Source organism: Herpailurus yagouaroundi, unplaced genomic scaffold (assembly GCF_014898765.1).
Source record: "Herpailurus yagouaroundi ecotype Mexico unplaced genomic scaffold, PumYag 166, whole genome shotgun sequence".
Lineage (NCBI taxonomy): Eukaryota > Metazoa > Chordata > Mammalia > Carnivora > Felidae > Herpailurus > Herpailurus yagouaroundi.
The window spans coordinates 3,684,557-3,703,670 of NW_024412407.1; the positions used below are offsets into that span (position 1 = coordinate 3,684,557).

Here is a 19,114-nt window from a genome sequence, read left to right on the forward strand (position 1 = left end):
CACATGGTTTTTTTGTTGTTTTTTTTTTTTTAAGTGTCGACTTATCTCCTTGATCTCTCTTCAGTATTTGAGCCTGTTGTCCTTGAAATTCTCCATCCTGCTCCTTTGATCAAGTCTCCCCTGTCTCATTCTAAGGCTCGTCTTCTTCCTCTAACCATAAATCCCAAGCAAGAGCGCTCTACCTTTGGTTTCCCTCACTTGAGTCTTCCAATTTCAACTACAGCCTGAGACTGTTGACTCAGTATTTGACAAACCATTGGGATGTTGACCACAAGACCCACGTTGTCTAAAACCAAACTGATCTTCTTTCCAAAACAAGCACCCTGTGCTCATTTACTTACACTTACCCACGGCAGGACTGTTTCTTAGTCCACATTTGAAATTTCAAATGCATTTATTTATCCATTCCACGCGTATTAAGTGCCTATTATATGCCTTCAGGGAGATAGCTTCCTTTTCTTATCAGGTCCTCCTGTGCGATTGCTCTCAAATCTACTCTCATCTCTCATCTACTCTATGCCACACTCCTGTGCCCTTCAGTCATACTGGACGTGTTTTCAGTTCTGGAACCAGACTCACTTTCTTCCTTGAGTGTTGCTCCCTCGGTCTAGAACTATCATCCTCTCCCTGCTAGCCCCACCTCCTACCACCAGCGGCCAATACTTACTCATCATCCCACAGATCTCAGCCTCAATGCACTTCCTTGGAAGGCTTCCCTCATCTGAACTAAGTGAGGTCCCCCATTGATAAACCCTCATTGCACACTGCGCTTCTCTGTAATGACATGTCTCTGCTCCTTGAGGGAGGAACCCTGTCTGCCTTCCTCACCACTGTTCCTCCAACACCCTACACAGACTTTTCACAGAGTAGGTGCTCAATAATTCTTTGTTAAAATCATGACTATAATGGCACCTACCTTATCAAGACCCTGAACTATTTTTTTAATTTTTATTTTATTTTATTTATTTTTTAATATATGAAATTTATTGCCAGATTGGTTTCCATACAACACCCAGTGCTCATCCCAAAAGGTGCCCTCCTCAATACCCATCACCCACCCTCCCCTTATTTTTTTTTTTAGTCTTAACTGATTTTCCTGTCAGTCTCTTTCTCTGATCAAACCTGCAGCTCCAGCCAAGTTCACTGATCCCATGGGCACTCTGCATGTTCCCACTTTCACGCCTTTGCTCACATGTCCTGCATCTAACGTTCCCCCACCCGCCCCCCAACTCTCCATCAAATCCTTATCATCTTCCAGATCCTGCTCAAATTTCCAGCTTACTGTTCTAACACTTTTTCAAGCTATCGTCTATGTCCTCAAACGAGGCAACTCTGAATATAAAGCAATCCATTTCCCCGATAAGATTCAAAAAAGTTCTTGAGGGCAACTTGAATAGACTAACTTCTAGGGAAGTAGATGAAAGTCAAATGTCTACATATATATGTATTTTTTTTGCTGCCCCCCACCCCGCCCCACCTGCGCCTCATAGGATTCTCTCTTTCCCTTTCTCTCAGCCTCTCACTCACTTGTATCCTCTCTCTCTCCAAAATAAATAAACTTAAAAAAAAAAGAGAGTCTGGGTTTTTTGTTTATTCATTTGTTTCTTAAATTCCACATATAGTGAGATTATATGGTATTCTTTTCTCTGACTGATGTATTTCACTCAGCACTATACTTCCTAGATCTATCCACGTTGTTGCAAACAGCAAGATTTCATTCTTTTTTATGACTAAGTAATATTCCAGTGTGTGTGTGTGTGTGTGTGTGTGTGTGTGTGTATACACCATGTCTTCTTTATCCATTCATCTATCGATGGACACTTGGATTGCTTCCAATACTTATATAGTGTTTTACTTATGAATTTAGTTTATAGACATTTAAAATTTCATATTATTACTATCATGGAATAGTCTCCAAGATATAATATTAAGTTTAAAAAGCAACATAGAGAAAACTGTTTGCTGTTTGCTAACTTTTATCAGAGAAAGGTTGTTGGGATGGCTCAGTCTGTGGAGCATGAGATTCTTGATCTCAGCGTTGTGAGTTCAAACCCCAAATTGGGCATAGAGCTTACTTTAAAAAAATTATATATAAAAAAAGAAAGGGTGTTAGAACATAAGCATCTGCTTATACTTAAAAACCTATAAAGGAAGAATAAGTCATGAAAAAAATTTTAGGAAATAAATTCCTGTTGTTTATTTATTTATTTATTCTTTTCTTATTTTTTGAGAGAGAGAGAGAGCATGAGTGAGCAAGGGGCAGAGAGAGAGGGAGAGAGAGAGAATCCAATGAGGGGCAGAGAAAGGAAAAAGAGAGAGAATCCTGAAGTGGGGCACAAGCTCATCTGATGTGGGGCTTGAACTCACGAACCCATAAGTCCATAACCTGAGCTGAAGTTGGATGCATAACCAACTGAGCCACCCAGCTGCCCCACCATGAAAAAAATTTTTAAAGAGTTACCCATAGAGGAGTGAGGGAATAGGTTAGAGGAGAAAAGGACAGAAAATTAGACTTCTTTGAAAATACCTTATTTTGTAAATATCTTACATAATTTTATTTTATTTTTTTAATATTTGCTTTTGGGGAGCGTGCACATGGGGGAGGGGCAGAGAGAGGGGGACAGAAGATCCCAAGCAGGCTCTGCACTGACAGGCTGACAGCAGCAAGCCAGATGCAGGGCTTGAACTCGCCAACCACGAGATCATGACCTGAGCCAAAGTCCGACACTCAACCGACTGAGCCACCCAGGTGCCCCAATATCTCACATAATTTTAAAACAACTAAAAATTTTAAAAGCAATTCCCAGAAATGAAAAATCAAATGAAAGCAAATGCCAAATTGATGGCATAACTATTCCAAGAGATATTATTCCAAGTAACTGTAAAATACAATAAGCTGCCTGAACATCCTCAGTGGTATATACCCTAAGACAAAAAGAGTTTAAGAATATCTTAAACTACCGTTTAGTTATCTGTTGGTGGGAGTGTTGGTGCTATCACTCTGAGGCTGTTGTGCATTGTGAGATAAACATATTCGTGATCATGTCAACTTGTTCTGTCACTCTCAATGTCATTGAGAACTGGCATTCTCAGCAGGGGTAAAAGGAAATACAGTCTTAGGACAGAAGTTAAGTAAAAACCATTCAGTCCTGATTTTGAATTGGATGGGTCAACAAGAATATAGAATACATTTTTATCTTTAAATGTTTTTAAATTTATAAATTTACATTTCCTAGCTCCGTCCACTCAAAAGCCCTAGAAAAAATGATCAGCCAGTAGCAATGAGTATCCTTAGCACCCAGACTGTGGTCTCTTAAAATACCATTGTCTACTAAAAGGCACTCACAGACCACTAGGGAGTCAACTTAAAGAGATCCCTTGCCTTTTAGGATAATTTGAGCATCAGTAAGAGTAGTAACTGCAACGGATTGAATAGATCAGATATGTTAAAATCTATGAGTTCACAATGTCACTTTAAAAATTAATTGGTGGGGCACCCAGGTGGCTCAGTTGGTTGAGCGTCAGACTTTGGCTCAGGTCATGATCTCACAGTCCGTGGGTTCGAGCCCTGCATCAGGCTGTGTGCTGACAGCTCAGAGCCTGGAGCCTGCTTCAGATTCTGTGTCTCCCTCTCTCTTTGACCGTTCCCCGCTCATGCTCTGTCTCTCTCTGTCTCAAAAATGGATAAACGTTAAAAAATACATAAAAAATAAAAATTAATTGTCACCATTGGAGAAGAATGCTAACAAACCAACCCATTATTTTCAAAACTGTTAAAAATGTATCCTAGCTTTCCTATATAAATTGTGCCATAGAGTAGTACCATAGAAGAGATGAGAGAAGTTTCCTATTATAGAAAAGAATAAACGAAAAAGGAATGTTAGAATTAGGACATCACCATTTCTCAATCCCTAATGGATTGCATTGATTTTCAACAGCCACTAACATCACAAGGAGAGACAACCAGATATTATATGCCTCCTAATGGGAGACTATATCACCACCCATTAGGTAATCTTAACAAATAAATTGTCCCTGAATCTGATCAAGCCTCTAAATCGAAATACCAATTTACTGAAAATACAGTGAAACAGAGTTCCACGGAAAAACACCAGCATGAGAATACAATCAGCAAAATTATAAAGCTATAGAACAAATCCTCTCTCTCCCTCCTCCTACCCCTTTTTTAAAAGAAACAATTGCCAGAAGAGAAAGACAGAGACAGAGAAAGAAAGTAAACCAGTAGTTTAAAAGAGATTGGTTTAAAAACCAATCTCAATGTGCAGACTTTATTTGAATCCTGATTCAAACAAACAAATAATTTTTTAGCTATTTTTTAAATGATTTTTGTGAGACAATTGCCAATTTGAATATTGACGAGATCTTTTATGATAGTAAAGAAATTGCTATTTTTTCTTTAGGTGATACTATGCTTATATTTTAAAGAATTTTTATCTTTTTTTTTTGTGGAAGTGTTAAATTGCTATATTGTACACCTGAAACTAACTGTACGGAAATTAAAATAATTTTAAAAATTTAATTGAAAAAATAACTCTTATCTTTGAGTGATACAGAAATATTTACTGAATACTAAATATTTCAATTGAAAATTTAATTGAAAAAATAACTCTTATCTTTGAGTGATACATAAATATTTACTAAATACTAAATATTTCAATAAAACTGAAAGATTACAGATATGTAAAATAATATATTAATTTAGAAATATTAATTTTTCACATTTTATAATTAGTTAAAATTATTAAAAAACCTTCTAATACATCTTTAACATCAATGTCTTCCCCACCACCATAGGCACTTTGGGTCAATTTTCCAAAGCTTGTCAGTTTCACTTCTATCTAAGCTCTAAAAACTCTCATGTAAAGATCTTTCTAAGGAATAACTTTTAGGTGGATAAACTTGCCTTTATTTTAGATTTGTCCTTTGTTTATCTAGCTTACCTTTTATTTATTTATTTTTTATTTTTTATTTTTTTAATATATGAAATTTATTGTCAAATTGGTTTCCATACAACACCCAGTGCTCATCCCAAAAGGTGCCCTCCTCAATACCCATCACCCACCCTCCCCTCCCTCCCACCCCCCATCAACCCTCAGTTTGTTCTCAGTTTTTAACAGTCTCTTATGTTTTGGCTCTCTCCCACTCTAACCTCTTTTTTTTTTTTTTCCTTCCCTTCCCCCATGGGTTTCTGTTAAGTTGCTTAGGATCCACATAAGAGTGAAACCATATGGTATCTGTCTTTCTCTGTATAGCTTATTTCACTTAGCATCACACTCTCCAGTTCCATCCACGTTGCTACAAAAGGCCATATTTCATTCTTTCTCATTGCCACGTAGTATTCCATTGTGTATATAAACCACAATTTCTTTATCCATTCATCAGTTGATGGACATTTAGGCTCTTTCCATAATTTGGCTATTGTTGAGAGTGCTGCTATAAACATTGGGGTACAAGTGCCCCTATGCATCAGCACTCCTGTATCCCTTGGATAGATTCCTAGCAGTGCTATTGCTGGGTCATAGGGTAGGTCTATTTTTAATTTTCTGAGGAACCTCCACACTGCTTTCCAGAGCGGCTACACCAATTTGCATTCCCACCAACGGTGCAAGAGGGTTCCCATTTCTCCACATCCTCTCCAGCATCTATAGTCTCCTGATTTGTTCATTTTGGCCACTCTGACTGGCGTGAGGTGTTATCGGAGTGTGGTTTTGATTTGTATTTCCCTGATAAGGAGCGACGTTGAACATCTTTTCATGTGCCTGTTGGCCTAGCTTACCTTTTAGATCATGGATTTCTTGATGGTGCCAGCCACAATTTGCCATCTTTATATTCTTAGAGCCCAATACAGTAGCTTACCACTGTAAGTAGTTTGCACGCTTGTAAGTTCCAGAAGTGGGGGTGCTGTCCCTATGTCCACCACTATGTACCTAGCAGCTAGTATAATGTCTGGTATGTGGTAAGTATCTAAAAATTGTGATGAGGGGCGCCTGGGTGGCTCAGTCGGTTGAGCGGCCAACTTCGGCTCAGGTCGTGATCTTGCAGTGCGTGAGTTCAAGCCCCGCGTCGGGCTCTGTGCTGACAGCTTAAAGCCTGGAGTCTGTTTCAGATTCTGTGTCTCCCTCTCTCTGACCCTCCCCCGTTCATGCTCTGTCTCTCTCTGTCTCAAAAATAAATAAACGTTAAAAAAATATATAAATAAATAAAATTAAAATTGTGATGAATAAATACTAGTTTTCTGAACTCTTTATCTATCATATGATCATATATTTTCTCATAAAACTTCATATATATGAATAATTTTTCGTATTGGCTTCCCCGCAGGTTTGTAATATCCAAAGGACAGGGACCAATTGGTAACAATGCTTAGCACTATCCACAGATACCTGGCATTACATAGAACACAGCAGGAATCTAGAGGAAGGAGGGGAGGGTGGCATAATTGATTTTATGACTCTAAGAACTATAAAAGCAAAATATGGAGAGCAAGGTCAATCACCTGAAATATTCAGGTTGAAAAATCGACTTGTTTCCGTAATTTAGATTGGTTAACCACAGCCTACATTCACTGAATAATTGTTCATCCACTTTCTTTGTCTTGCCAAAGAAAACAGAGCCACTGTCAAACACCATTAGCCAAAGCATTTGAAATGTCAGGCTTGAATGTGAATGTGTGGACCTCATTTGGATCCTGGTTCAAGTAAACCAACTATTTAAAAAACTAAAAGGCACTCCTAAATTAATTTTTTTTATCTTTTATTTTTTAACGTTTATTTATTTTTGAGAGACAGAGAGAGACAGAGATAGAGTGTCGGGGTGGGGGGGAGGGACAGAGAGAGAGGGAGACACAGAATCTGAAACACGCTCCAGGCTCTGAGCTGTCAGCACAGAGCCCAACACAGGGCTCGAACCCACGAACCACAAGATCATGCCTGAGCCAAAGTCAGATGCTTAACTGACCGAGCCACCCAGGCACCCCTGGCACTCATAAATTTAAACAACTACACGGACATTTGATTGTATTAAGGAGTTAACTGTTAATTAAAAAAAATAATAACAATATTGTGACATGGTAGTGATATCATAAAAAGAAAGTCCTTAATCTTTAGTGATACATACTAAAGGTTTTTTTTAAGCTTATTTATTTTGAGAGAGAGAGAGAGCAAACATGGGAGGGGCAGAGAGAGAGAGGGAGCGAGAGAATCCCAAGCAGGCTCCATGCTGTCAGCACAGAGCCTGTTGCAGGGCTCTATCCCATGAACCATGAGATCATGACCTGAGTCGAAACCAAGAGTCAGACACTTACCCGACTGAGCCACCCACGCGCCCCATACTGAAGTTTTTACTGATGAAATAATATGATGTCTGGGATTTGGAGAGTGTGTGGGGACATAATGAAACAACATAGGTGTGTGTTCATTGCTGAAGCCAGGTCATGGGTACATAGCAAGTCACTTTTACAAGTCTTTCTACTTCGTTGTCTGCTTGAAATGTTCCATAAATTTCAAGTACTGTGTATACAAAGTTTGTTTAAAATCATTAAAAAAAAGTGAAGAATATCAAGTCTCATTGGTCTGTGCTTGTTACAGATTCCTCCCCAGTTGGCTATTATGTCCTCTGATACCACCATTATTTATGGCAGAGAGGATTTCTTATCCATAGATTTCCAGGGTTCCCATGAATGAACTTCAGAGGATTATGTGTGAGTGTACATTGTTCTTAAGAGGGTCCATAACATTCACCAGATTCTCAGGGAAGCTTGTGACTCAGAAAAGATTAAAATCATGAGAACCACGTTATATAAGTGTGGGAGAAAAAGGAAAGAAGGGAGGAGAAAGGAGAGTGAACTAGAGAAAAGGCAATGTTTCCAAGTCTCCTCTTTTCTGTCCTTCCTCCTAGCTCACTGACAATGACCCACTATGTAAATGTGAATTGATTTGGGTGCCTACCTCAAGGACTAGATAAGATAAAAAGAACTAAGGGGGTTAAATACACATTAAAACATTGAAATTTCAAGGCACATCTTGTTATGAGCCTTGAAAAATGAATGAACTATACCTGAGTAGCAGACCAGATTCTTACTTACAGTTAATGGACAAATTAAAAGGCAGGGTCAGGGCTGAGTCTTACATAATGGCTCCAGCTCCTGGAAGCAGCCTCGGAGGCTGCAGGGGAGGGGGAAGGTGGCAGGCAGTGGAGTCCATTTGGAGCCCTCTCTCTGACTCGTGCCCCCTGCAGCGCCACTCCGGACCTGTGGGGTGGTGGACCTGCCCAACTCAACTGCCCCTTCCATGCCTGCAGTTAGTCTCCGACTTTTCACTTCCAGAGACCCCTGTCATCTTTTTTCCTAAAGATCCGATGTTTTCAGACATGGTGTATGACATCCTTCCACCCCTCCACCCTCCCATCCTTACCCCCAACAAAAAAGAGTCAAGCAGTTATTGACTTCTGACACATTTAACCATTTTTAAAACAGCAAATACAGAAGTGACTTCCAGGGTTTCTGATCAGCAAATTGAGTTGACACAGTGAGTATCAGGAACAAATATTTATTGAGCACTTCCTATACGCCTAGCATTGTGCCTTACATATGTATATTACCCCACTTAATCCTCACAACAGTCTTAAAATCAAGGCTAAGTAAGATCACACAAGAGGGAAGTGGGATAGGAGGAACTCAAACTCAAGCCTCTCTGTATTCTTACAATTAACATTACACGCTATCATTGCCAAAAGCAAAGAACCCAGTCATTTCAGAGAGCTCAAGTCACCCAATCATGCATTCATGTCCACGGTTCAAGATCTGCATTATTGCCATCTTAAACCCATAGTGTGCCAAAACCTTGTACTTCAAACTTGTACTTTGCCCTTTTACTGACCAGACTTCCAAGAGTTCTCCATCTCCTTTCCTTTCTCTTTAGCCAGTAAAGTCTCGGAATTCTGGTCCCTTAGACACCCTGTCAGTGAATCTGGCCCACAGATGCCCATGAATTTGACTTCCTCGCTGAATTCAGACTGCTATAGCGAGGGGAGAAAAAAAGGTTCCGCAAGGACTCGTGCAGCTGTTGCGGACCTCCTCTCAGTGGCCATGAGCTCCTAAATACCCATGAGCTTCCTATTCTGACTCTTCAGCAACCTGCTAGGGCCTCAAATTTCAAAGTAGCTATGGTTTCTAAGTGATTCTTTTATTGAGCCCCACCTAGAGTAACTCCTGTTCTGTATTAAGATTGCTAGTTAGTACATTGTGGTAGGCAGAATAATGGCCCCCCAGTTAAGGTTACTGACGGAAGTAATGTTGCTAATCAGATGAACTTAAAATAAAGAGATTATCCTGGATTATCTGGTGGGCTCTATGCAATCACAAGAATCCCTAAAGAGCTGGGGGGGGGGGGGGGGGCGGCAGCAGAAGACTTGAGTCAGAGAAAGAGATGTGATACCAAAAGTAGGGTTTGAGACACCCTATGCTGGCGGCTTGGAGTGGAGGAAAGGAACTCGAAGCCAAGGAAACAAGGTAGCCTTTAAAAGCTGAAGAAATCAAGGAAACAGATTCCTCTTCAGAGCCTCCAGAAAGAAGCACAGCCTTGCCAACATTTCGATTTTAGCCCAGTGAGAGCTGCATTGGACTTGTGAAGTAGAGAACTGAAAGATAATCAATTTGTGTTGTTTTAAGCCACTAAATTTGTGGTAATTTGCTATGGCAGCAATAGAAACTAATACACACATTAGGGTTCCCTAACTACCAAGACCAGAGTAAACTTATTACTTACTACCTTACAGGGAACAACCAACCTCCCCATTATCTAAGATTTGTTGCCGTAACCTGGCAGCAGATCTAGAATAAACACGGTTGCTTTCTGTGTCCTAATGATTACTAACTACTACGGCAGTCTTGACTGAGAGCCCCGGCTACCCTGCCAAGGCAAACTATGAGCTAAGGCAATTATCCACAAATTTTGAAGGAAGTAAATTTGCAGCCTGCATTGTCCCCCAGACTACCTCAGTTCTCTGTTTGTCAGGACCGCCCACCCCTCCCCTACCGAAGCTCCCCAGCAGAGCTGGGAAAGCCAGGTACAGAGAATGTTCGGTTTTCCCCACTCCCTCCTAGGAAAGGAACACCTCCCGTCTGTCGGGAGGGGGCAGGGCCATACGGATTTGTACACTGCAATGTAGTGCGAGGCGAAACCGCTATGGCTGATGTTCTTATTCAACAACAATCAGCAGGTGTTGACTGGGCTCCGACACGTGCCAGTCATTGGGCGCTAGCATTCAGTCTCTGTCACGAACTCTTGGCTTAGAGGAGTTTTTTCAGGTCTACCATAAGGTACGGAATGTGACTGTCTTCTCATCGGCCACCCTTCCCAATCATCACCCATTTCCCAGGGCTCGCTATGCTGAAGATTTCTGCAAAGCTTTCCATTCTGAGCAGGCCTGATTCACATAAAAACCTTGGTGAATACCCAAACTCACTTGCTCCCCCCTCTGTCACTTACACCGTCCCTGAACCTCCCTGCAGTTCCCAGAACCACTTGGCTGGAGTGCTGATGGTTCCAACCACTCCAGCCTTCTCCTCCAGTACTCCTTTCTGCGCAGTTCTGAAAGTGCTGATCAGGAGGACTCAGAAGATACAAGATGTCCTCAGTTCCAGTCCAAACTAGAGGCTCTTCCTAGAGCTTTCTGCTCTTTTTTTTTTTTTAACGTTTATTTATTATTGAGAGACAGACAGATATAGAGCATGAGCATGGGAGGCACAGAGAGAGGAGGAGACACAGAATCTGAAGCAGGCTCCGGGCTCCGAGCTGTCAGCACAGAGCCCGACGCGGGGCTCGAACTCACAAACTGTGAGACCATGACCTGAGCTGAAGTCAGACGCTCAACTGACTGAGCCACTCAGGCGCCCCTGCCCTTCTTCCTCCCTTACTACCTAACCCCTTTAAGAGTTCACTGACTCCTAAAATTTCGATAACCACCTCCAGAGATCCCATCAAAATTCAGAAAGGCAGGCCTTCATTAACTCATCCTAAATGACAGCCTCCTAGCTGGCCTCCCTCAGTGCAGTCTCTTCCCACTCCAATGTAACCTTTGTATATACCTTGCCACATATATCTTCCCAAACAGTTATTAAGTGCTCGCTGCAAGCCAGGCATTGGTGTAGGTGTCAAAGACCAAGCTACAGTAATGCAGAGTGATTAAAGGCACATACTTTGGAGACAGTAATGGCCCTTGGTGGGTGCTGTGAGCAGAGAAGACTGAGTGATGAATTCTGAGAGTGATAAAGAGCCAGACCCTGAAAGCTAAATGGGATATTCTAGGTGAAGAGGAGGGGAAGGATTTCCCAGCCGGAACACCTGAGTAAAGGCACAGCCGCACACAAGGGACAGCTTTTGTGTAAGCAAGCATGGGCACCTGATGTTCCGTGCTAACCCCAAGACCGCGAGCTCCTGAAGGAGAAGCACATTGACTTTGGATACAGGAAAGGCATTCATTCACTCATGCAACTGAGCGCCTATCTTATACCAGGAACTGTGCTATATGGCAAGATTTTCCGCCTAGTCCTTGCCCCCGTCAAGCTTCTCTCCAAAAAAGAAAATATAGAGATCAAACAAGAACACGTCAGACAAGTCATAAGTGCTATTAAGAACATAAAACAGGATCATATGAAAGACAGTGACTGTGGGGGTCAGGGAAAGCCGCTCTGAGGAGGTAATATTTGAATTAAGTCCCATAAAACCCTGGATAGAATCATGTCCTAGGCAGAGAAAACAAGAGCAAAAGTCCTAAAGTATGAAGGAGCTTGCCATATTGAAGAAACAGAAAGAAAGCCAGTGCAGGGGTGCATGGTGAGAGAATGGGGGAGAGGCAGCCAGAAAGGGTGGACAAGTCCCTGAGCACATTAAAGTTTGGTAGGCCATGATAAGGAGATTGGATTTTACTCTAAAATGCACTGGGGAGCCACTGAAGGGTTTCAAGATGGGATCAGGCATGGGTTTGTGTTTTTGAAAGCTCTCTCTCTGGCTGCCATGTGGAAAGTGGACTATAGAAGGGCAAGAGAGAAAGCAGAGGGAAGTGTAGGAGGCTAGTGCAAGAGTCCAAACCAGAAAAAAACAGCCTAGACTTGTGATATTTAGATGTGATGCCTAGAATCTCTTTACAGCAAGTTGCACAATCCCTCTCTTTGCAAGGTCCATTCCGCCCACCCCACCCCCCACAGGCTAGTTGGCACATAGGAGGCTTCATTGGCAATTTTCAATCGGTTGACTTTTTTGTCCCCCAAATCACCCCTACTTCCTTTCCCCCTCCTGTCCTCCTTTCTTTTCCTCCCTATATCTCAAGTATCCATTTGCCCATCACCTGACCCAGCCTTCATGAGGTCCTACTGTTCCTACCCTATTCCTTTTTGTCTCCTCACCCCACTGATCATGAAAGTTACATGAACTAGATGTAAAGGAGATAATTGTTTTCTGTGCGACCCCAGAAGCACTCAGGAATTATCAATTTCACAAAGCACTAACAGAAGCTCATGGGTTATTATGATCTCGACAATACGACTGGTACACATTCTGCATGTTAAGCACACTGTCTCCTCACACTCTTTCCAGCCTATTCTATTCTCCCCACTGCAGCCAGAGAAATCTTTCAACAGGAAAATCTGATCATGATTTCATTGGGCGCTTGCTCTCTCACCCCTCCCCACTCACTCTATGCACTTGCTCCAGCGTTCTTTCTCTCTCGCTCTCGCTCTCGCTCTCGCTTTCTCCATCCCCTCCCTGCTTAAACCCCTTCAGTGGCTTCCCCTCGCTGCTTAAATAAATACCAACTTTCTCAGGACGCGCTATAATGGCTCTGTGTTTTGACCCCAGAGTATATCCCACACCATTCCCCTCATTGCTCTGTGGCTCCAGCCACGCTGACCTTCTTTCAGGCCCTCTAACTAGATGTGTTCCCTTTCTGCTATTCTCTTTGTCTCCAAGGTCCTTTGATCTCCCTCTTCCCTCGGTTGATACTTACTCTTTACATCTCTAATTTTCTTCCTTAGCAAAATCTTCTCTCGTCTGAGACCAAGGCTGGAAAGACTGAGAGACTGCCTCTCTGTCTTTGAAAACACTCATCACAGTTCATAATAATACACTTGTGTGGTTATTTGATTTAAACATGGTTATTTCTCTCCACCCTCCAAGACAGGAAGCTCCAAGGGGACAAGAACATTGCATAGTTTTGCTCATCACTGTATCCCCACCACATAGATTGAGTACGCTTTTAGGCCTTAGGGGGATCAGATATGGAAGGATTTTCCAAAATCTTAGATGTGGTTCCTTTTTTGATGGAGCAAGCCAAGAGGGAATCATGGATCGTCTAGAGGCAAACTAGTACCAGGAAGAAGAGGAGAGTCCATGCCTGATGCCTATTTTGGTACAAACTCAGAATGTTTCCCTGCCTCCTTACAGAAACCATCCCTGACATCAACATGGCACTTGTTTCCAAGACTTACCATCCTTCCTAAGAAGGCCCATCCATCATCGCCACAGCCCCCCACTTCAGACTTGCCCCCCCCCCTTCAATCTCTCTTTCCAGAGCAGTAACAACCACCTGACGGTACAGGAAAGGGGGGAGTGAGAATTCAGTGAGCTACCACTCTCTTACTGGTTGTCACACAATAGACATTTGACAAATAGCACCTCATTCAGTCCTCAAAACGACACAGTGAAAGCAAAGCAGGTATTCTCATTCGCATTTTACTAGATGGAGATACTGAGGTTCAAGGAGGCAAGTGACTTACTCAAGGTCACAAAGCCAGCGCAAGGCAGATATAGGATTTGAGCCTGCAGTCTCTGACACCTAGCCCGATGATTTTCCTTACATTTGCCACCCCAACAGTTGAGCTGTGGCTTACTTAAGCCTGGTTTCCTCATTCCCTTAAATAAACACCTGTTCCTGACCTCTCAACACTTCCCCAGCCCATTCCCCCTTCCCTTGCCAGAAGTTGTCAGCTGTCTGCCCAATGGGATGGCGAGACTCATAAAGCTGGCCACACTAACGGGGTCTGGCCCCAGCCTCCAGCCTTTCCAGCTCTTTCTCTGAGCCGCTGAGGAACCAGAAGTCTCCAGAAACAACACAAAGAGGAGACCTGCCCCACCGGAGCGAGGTCCCTGGCCACCCTTTCTCCCACGTGCCAACAGGACACCGCCAGGCCAGAAGCCAGCCTCTCTCCAAGAGGGAGTACCCGAGGAGAACAGAGGTCACCGCCCGCCGCCGTCAGGGTTCCTCTGCCGGCCTCGCAAGGGATGCGGCAGTGATCCGCCGGCTCCCAGGTTCGGCCCAAGGTCACCCTCTCGCAGCCCCGGCCCGATCCCCAAACGCCCGGAGCGCCCCCTGGTGTCCCGGGCCGGCCTCCCCTCGCCCTCAGGGAGTGGCCTGCGGAGCCCGGCTCGGGGGCAGAGGCAGGAGGGTGGGCAGAGGATGAGGAGGCTGAGCCCCGGGGAGGGGCGGGAGGCGGGGCCCTACCTGATAGCTGAGGACGCCGTCCGGCTCGTTACTCCCGGCCGGCATGGCGGAACCCAGCTAGGTCTCGCCCGCGGGCTCCAGGCCGAGCGTCAGCAGCCCGCGCGCTCCGCTCGGCTCTGAGCCGATCGCCCGAGCGGCGACCCCTACCCCGGAGCCAACGGTCAACCATCAACCGCCGCCGCCTCCATTGCCACCGGCCCGCGAGGCCTCGCCGCAGCCAATCAGCGTGCGGCCTGTGCGGCCAATCAGCGCGCGGAGCACGGGAGGACGCTGTCCGGCGGTACCCTGGGCTACCGCGAGGAGGAGGAGGAGGAGGAGGGAGGGAGCCCGGGGAGGCTACCGCTCCCGGCCCGGTTGCCTTGGAAACCGCCTCCCTCCCTTCAGGGGCCTCTGGGCTTAAAGGTCCTTCCAACCGCTTGCTAGAAATCGAAAATCTCATGCTTCTGTTTGCGGCTGCACCTGACCCTTGAAAACGGAGAAAGTTTCTGTCTAATTCTGATGTTATTCCATAGGTAAGGGTTCTTAAATTCTGGGGAAGCATCCCTTGGAATTGAAGAAGGAAGTAACTGACGATGAGGGGAAAGGCCCTTCTCAAATTACTTGTCAATCTCTGAACTAGTGGCCAGATAGACGAAAGAGCATTAAAGAGAAGCGGGCAGGCAGTGATCCGACCCCCCTCCACAGACTCCGTACGACCTAGGTCTTCTCCGTGGGTCTTAGGTTGGCAAGGAAAAAAGCACAGAGTTGAGCTCAGGCTGATGGTTGAAATAATCCCACAAAAACGCTTCCAACTTTTCCGAGCAATGATGTAAGACAAATTATGATTTAACAACAGAACTACTGATCTAAGGCAAGGTTAGAAAACCGTAAGTAATGCATTCAATTTGATTTGGGCTTGAAAGAAAAGAGGCTGGCTATAATCCGACCAACCCTCTGTCCCCAAGAGGAGGAAAGGAGTCTCTGCTTTACACGCACTATAACATCAGACTGTAGGTGAATCCATATTATCAGAGAGGAGGAAAAAAGGTTGCAAATAATCCTTAGCCCCGAAAGAAACTCCATCTGGAGAACATAGTCGGGTCCACGTTAAAGTTTCAACCCCTGCATACCACACCTTGCATTGGCCCTAAAATTTGAAACGAGGTTGTGCTTCAGTGTCCCTGGGGCAGAACCATATTTCTGATCTCCTGTATAAGCCCCTGGTCCTGTTTCTGAGCCTTAGCATTCATTGCCACAGTCTCTATCTCTTCACTAATCCTGTCTTGAATTTGGAATTCACCCCCCCCCGCCCCGCCCATTTTTGCCCATCAAAATCTTAAGCATCCTTCAAAGTCAATCTCAAAGGCCACCTCTTCCAAGAAACCTTTCTTTATCCCACTCTCTCCAACACTTCTTAGAGATGTCATCTCTCCCTTCTGTGAATCCTCATAGCATTCCATACATTTCTTCTATCAGTTACCATGCTGTGGTTAGTTAAGTACTTTATTTTCTAATCTATTTTTGAGAGACAGAGACAGAGACAGAGTGTGAGTGAGGGAGGGGCACAGAGAGAGGGGAGACACAGAATCTGAAGCCGGCTCCAGGCTCTGAGCTGTCAGTACAGAGCCTGTTGCGGGGCTCGAACCCACCAACCGTGAGATCATGACCTGAGCCGAAGTTGCACACTTAACCAACCGAGCCACCCAGGTGCCCCCAGTTAAGTACTTTAGTATATGTTGACTTTAACTTACAATAATATTGTAAGTATTTTGAAGATAGTAATTATTTTTATGTCCTGCTATACTCCACGGAGTCTCAAAGAAGGCTAGACATACAGAAAGTAGTTAACAAATATACGTGCTTTTAATTCAATTGAAAATATTTTGAATGCCTGCTATTTACAAGCCCAAATGGCACCAAAGATGCAGACAAATTTAAAATATAATACTATCTCCAAAAGACTTACAATCTAACCAGGGAAACAGAAGACATGTGAACATAACGACAAGATAAGACATAAAATAAGAGTGATAGGAGTGAGGCGCCTGGGTGATTCAGTCAGTTCAGCAACTGACTTCAGCTCAGGTCATGATCTCAAAGTTTGTGAGATTGGGCTCCGTGCTGGCAGCTGGGAGCCTGGAGCCTGTTTCGGATTCTGTGTCTCCCTCTCTCTCTGCCCCTCCCCTGCTCACGCTCTGTCTTTCTCTGTCTCTCAAAAATAAATAAATGTTAAAAAATTTTTCACAAAAATAAGAGTGATAGGAGTAATGTCGACAACAAAGGTAATAAACAGTCAGAAAAGAAAATGATCGGGGCGCCTGGGTGGCTCAGTCGGTTAAGCGGCCGACTTCGGCTCAGGTCGTGATCTCACGGTCCGTGAGTTCAAGCCCCGCGTCAGGCTCTGTGCTGACTGCTCAGAGCTTAGAGCCTGTTTCAGATTCTGTGTCTCCCTCTCTCTGACCCTCCCCCGTTCATGCTGTCTCTGTCTCAAAAATAAATAAACGTTAAAAAAAATTTTTTTTTAATAAAAAAGAAAAGAAAATGATCTTTATGACTTGGGACACTTCAGGAACATGACACAGAGGACATGGGTTACAGCTAAATCTGCAAATAATTGAGCCAAGTAAGGAGAGCAAGCATCTTAGCTACTGGGCAAAGGCTTAATAACAGAAATGTACGTGGCCCATTCAGAGTAGCCATGATTTGAGCCAAAGCATAAAGTTATAGAGAAGAGTAGTAGTGAAGTACCAATTGTGGTTAAAAATAAATAAATAAATAATAATAATAATAAATAAAACCTATGGCCAAATTATGGAGAACTAGCTAATTAATTCAGACTTTATTTTTCTCATATGATAGCAACTAAGACACTGCTAAGGTTTTGGAAAGTGCTTCCGTGTACCAGGCCCCAGGCTTTGTGGTATACATGCATCGTGTTATGTAATAGTTACAATATCTCCATTATTTCTCCATTTCACCGGTAAGAAAACTGGGGCTTAGAGAAGTTCAGCAGCTTTCTTAAGGTCGGGCAGGTGTGAAGCTGGGCTTTGGTCATTTATTAATTCAAAATACATTTACCGAGAACCTGTATATTCAGGCCTGTGTTACACGGCAGAGAAAGAATAAGAAAACAGGGTCATGCCCTCTTGAACCTTAGGATCTAGTGGGGAGACAGTAAGCAAGTAAACAAACAGTAATCACAGATCATGAGGGCTGCTAGGAACTCAATAGCAAGGCTATGTGATAGATGGTAATTGGCAAGGGGGGGTAGGGTGAGCTCCTCTGAGGACGTGAGTCAGGGATGAGCCTGTCTGACTCTGGAGTTCTTGGCCACTACGCAACGCGGCTGGGATCCGCCGCAGGGGCAAGGTGGGTTGCAGGGGAAAACCTGGGGCAGGAGGTCAGATGGAAGGACTCTGGCAACATGGTAATTGAGGAGGGGCCAAGAACGGTGTTCAAAGGGAAGATGTGCCCCCAGATTGCCCACTCCCCAGAAATACGGCTCCCAGCCATGGGAGTGGGCATGAGTGGGTAGAGTAGGGAGAGGCCTAAGGAGGTAGACCATTCCTGGGAGCTCTGGTGGGTCTATTTTCTTGCAGTTCAAATGTGGAAAAAGTCAGAGCCTCTGGCCCTTGACTCCAAGGTCAAGAGCCCCATCTTCTGGTCTATTGTGCAAATTACAAAAGGAATTAGGCCACAGAACCTGCCTCTGAGGCTGCCTGAGGCAGCCACTATCCGAGGCGCTGCAGAAGACAGGCTCTCCCCTAGCAGCACTATTTTGGTCTCTCCTTCCCAGAGGAGGCTGGCTCACTTGGCTCCACGCTCCAGGCTCTAGGCTCCTAGGCTCTAATTCTCCCTAAACTGCTTGGAAAAGTGCAAATATGCAGCTCTCAACCCGGCCAGCAAAGCGGTCTCTAGAGGAGCTGGAAGGAGGATAATCAGCCAAGGACACCACGTCGCAATGATCGCTTTTCCAAAGAAAGCAGAAAAAACAGTGGGATCGAATGCAGGGCCTCTTGAGGCCTATACAGGTGCTTGGCCCAGAAGGAGGCGTACGATGCACAGGAAAAAGCAAAGTACGAGTAGAGACAAAGACACACACACGTGCACACACACGTCCACAGGGAAGCAAGGAGGCATGCTCCATGGATGACCTCAATCCTTGCAATCACTCTGCGAGGTAGGTTCTATCATCCCATTCGCTAGATGAGAAAACTGAAGACTGAAGCTTAGAGATACAACTTGCCCCATCATACAGCCAGCACGGTTAATAAGTGAAGAGGATGCCAAGCTCTGAGCTCAGGTGTATCTGATTCCAGAGTACACAGGCTTAACCACTCACTGCCTCCCATGGGTCTGTCCGGGGCTTGCTTCCTTCCCCAACTTTTATAGGCTCCATCATGTCTCCATGGCTTCCAAATATGGCTATCCTTCCAGATTTTGTCTCCAGATCCTTCTCTAATACCAGCGGGGTTTCTTTTCAAGCTTTTATTTATTTATTTTGAGAGAGAGAGAGATCACACGAGCAGGGAGGGGCAGAGAGAGAGGGAAAGAGAATCCCAAGAAGACTCCGCACTGCCAGCGCAGAGCCCGACGCGGGGCTCGAACTCACAAACCT

At 44.3% G+C, this 19,114-nt stretch overlaps 1 protein-coding gene across 1 annotated transcript in view; it reads right to left on the reverse strand.

Moving 5' to 3' along the window:
* SLC4A8 (solute carrier family 4 member 8) overlaps nt 1-14,685 on the reverse strand; it is an 80,162-nt gene extending 65,477 nt beyond the window's left edge. Inside the window, exon 1 of the mRNA XM_040488086.1 lies at nt 14,518-14,685. Within this exon, the coding sequence (XP_040344020.1) occupies nt 14,518-14,562 (45 nt within the window). The 5' untranslated portion in view covers nt 14,563-14,685. The remainder of the gene's footprint in view (nt 1-14,517) is intronic.
* Between the last annotated feature and the right edge of the window lie 4,429 nt (nt 14,686-19,114).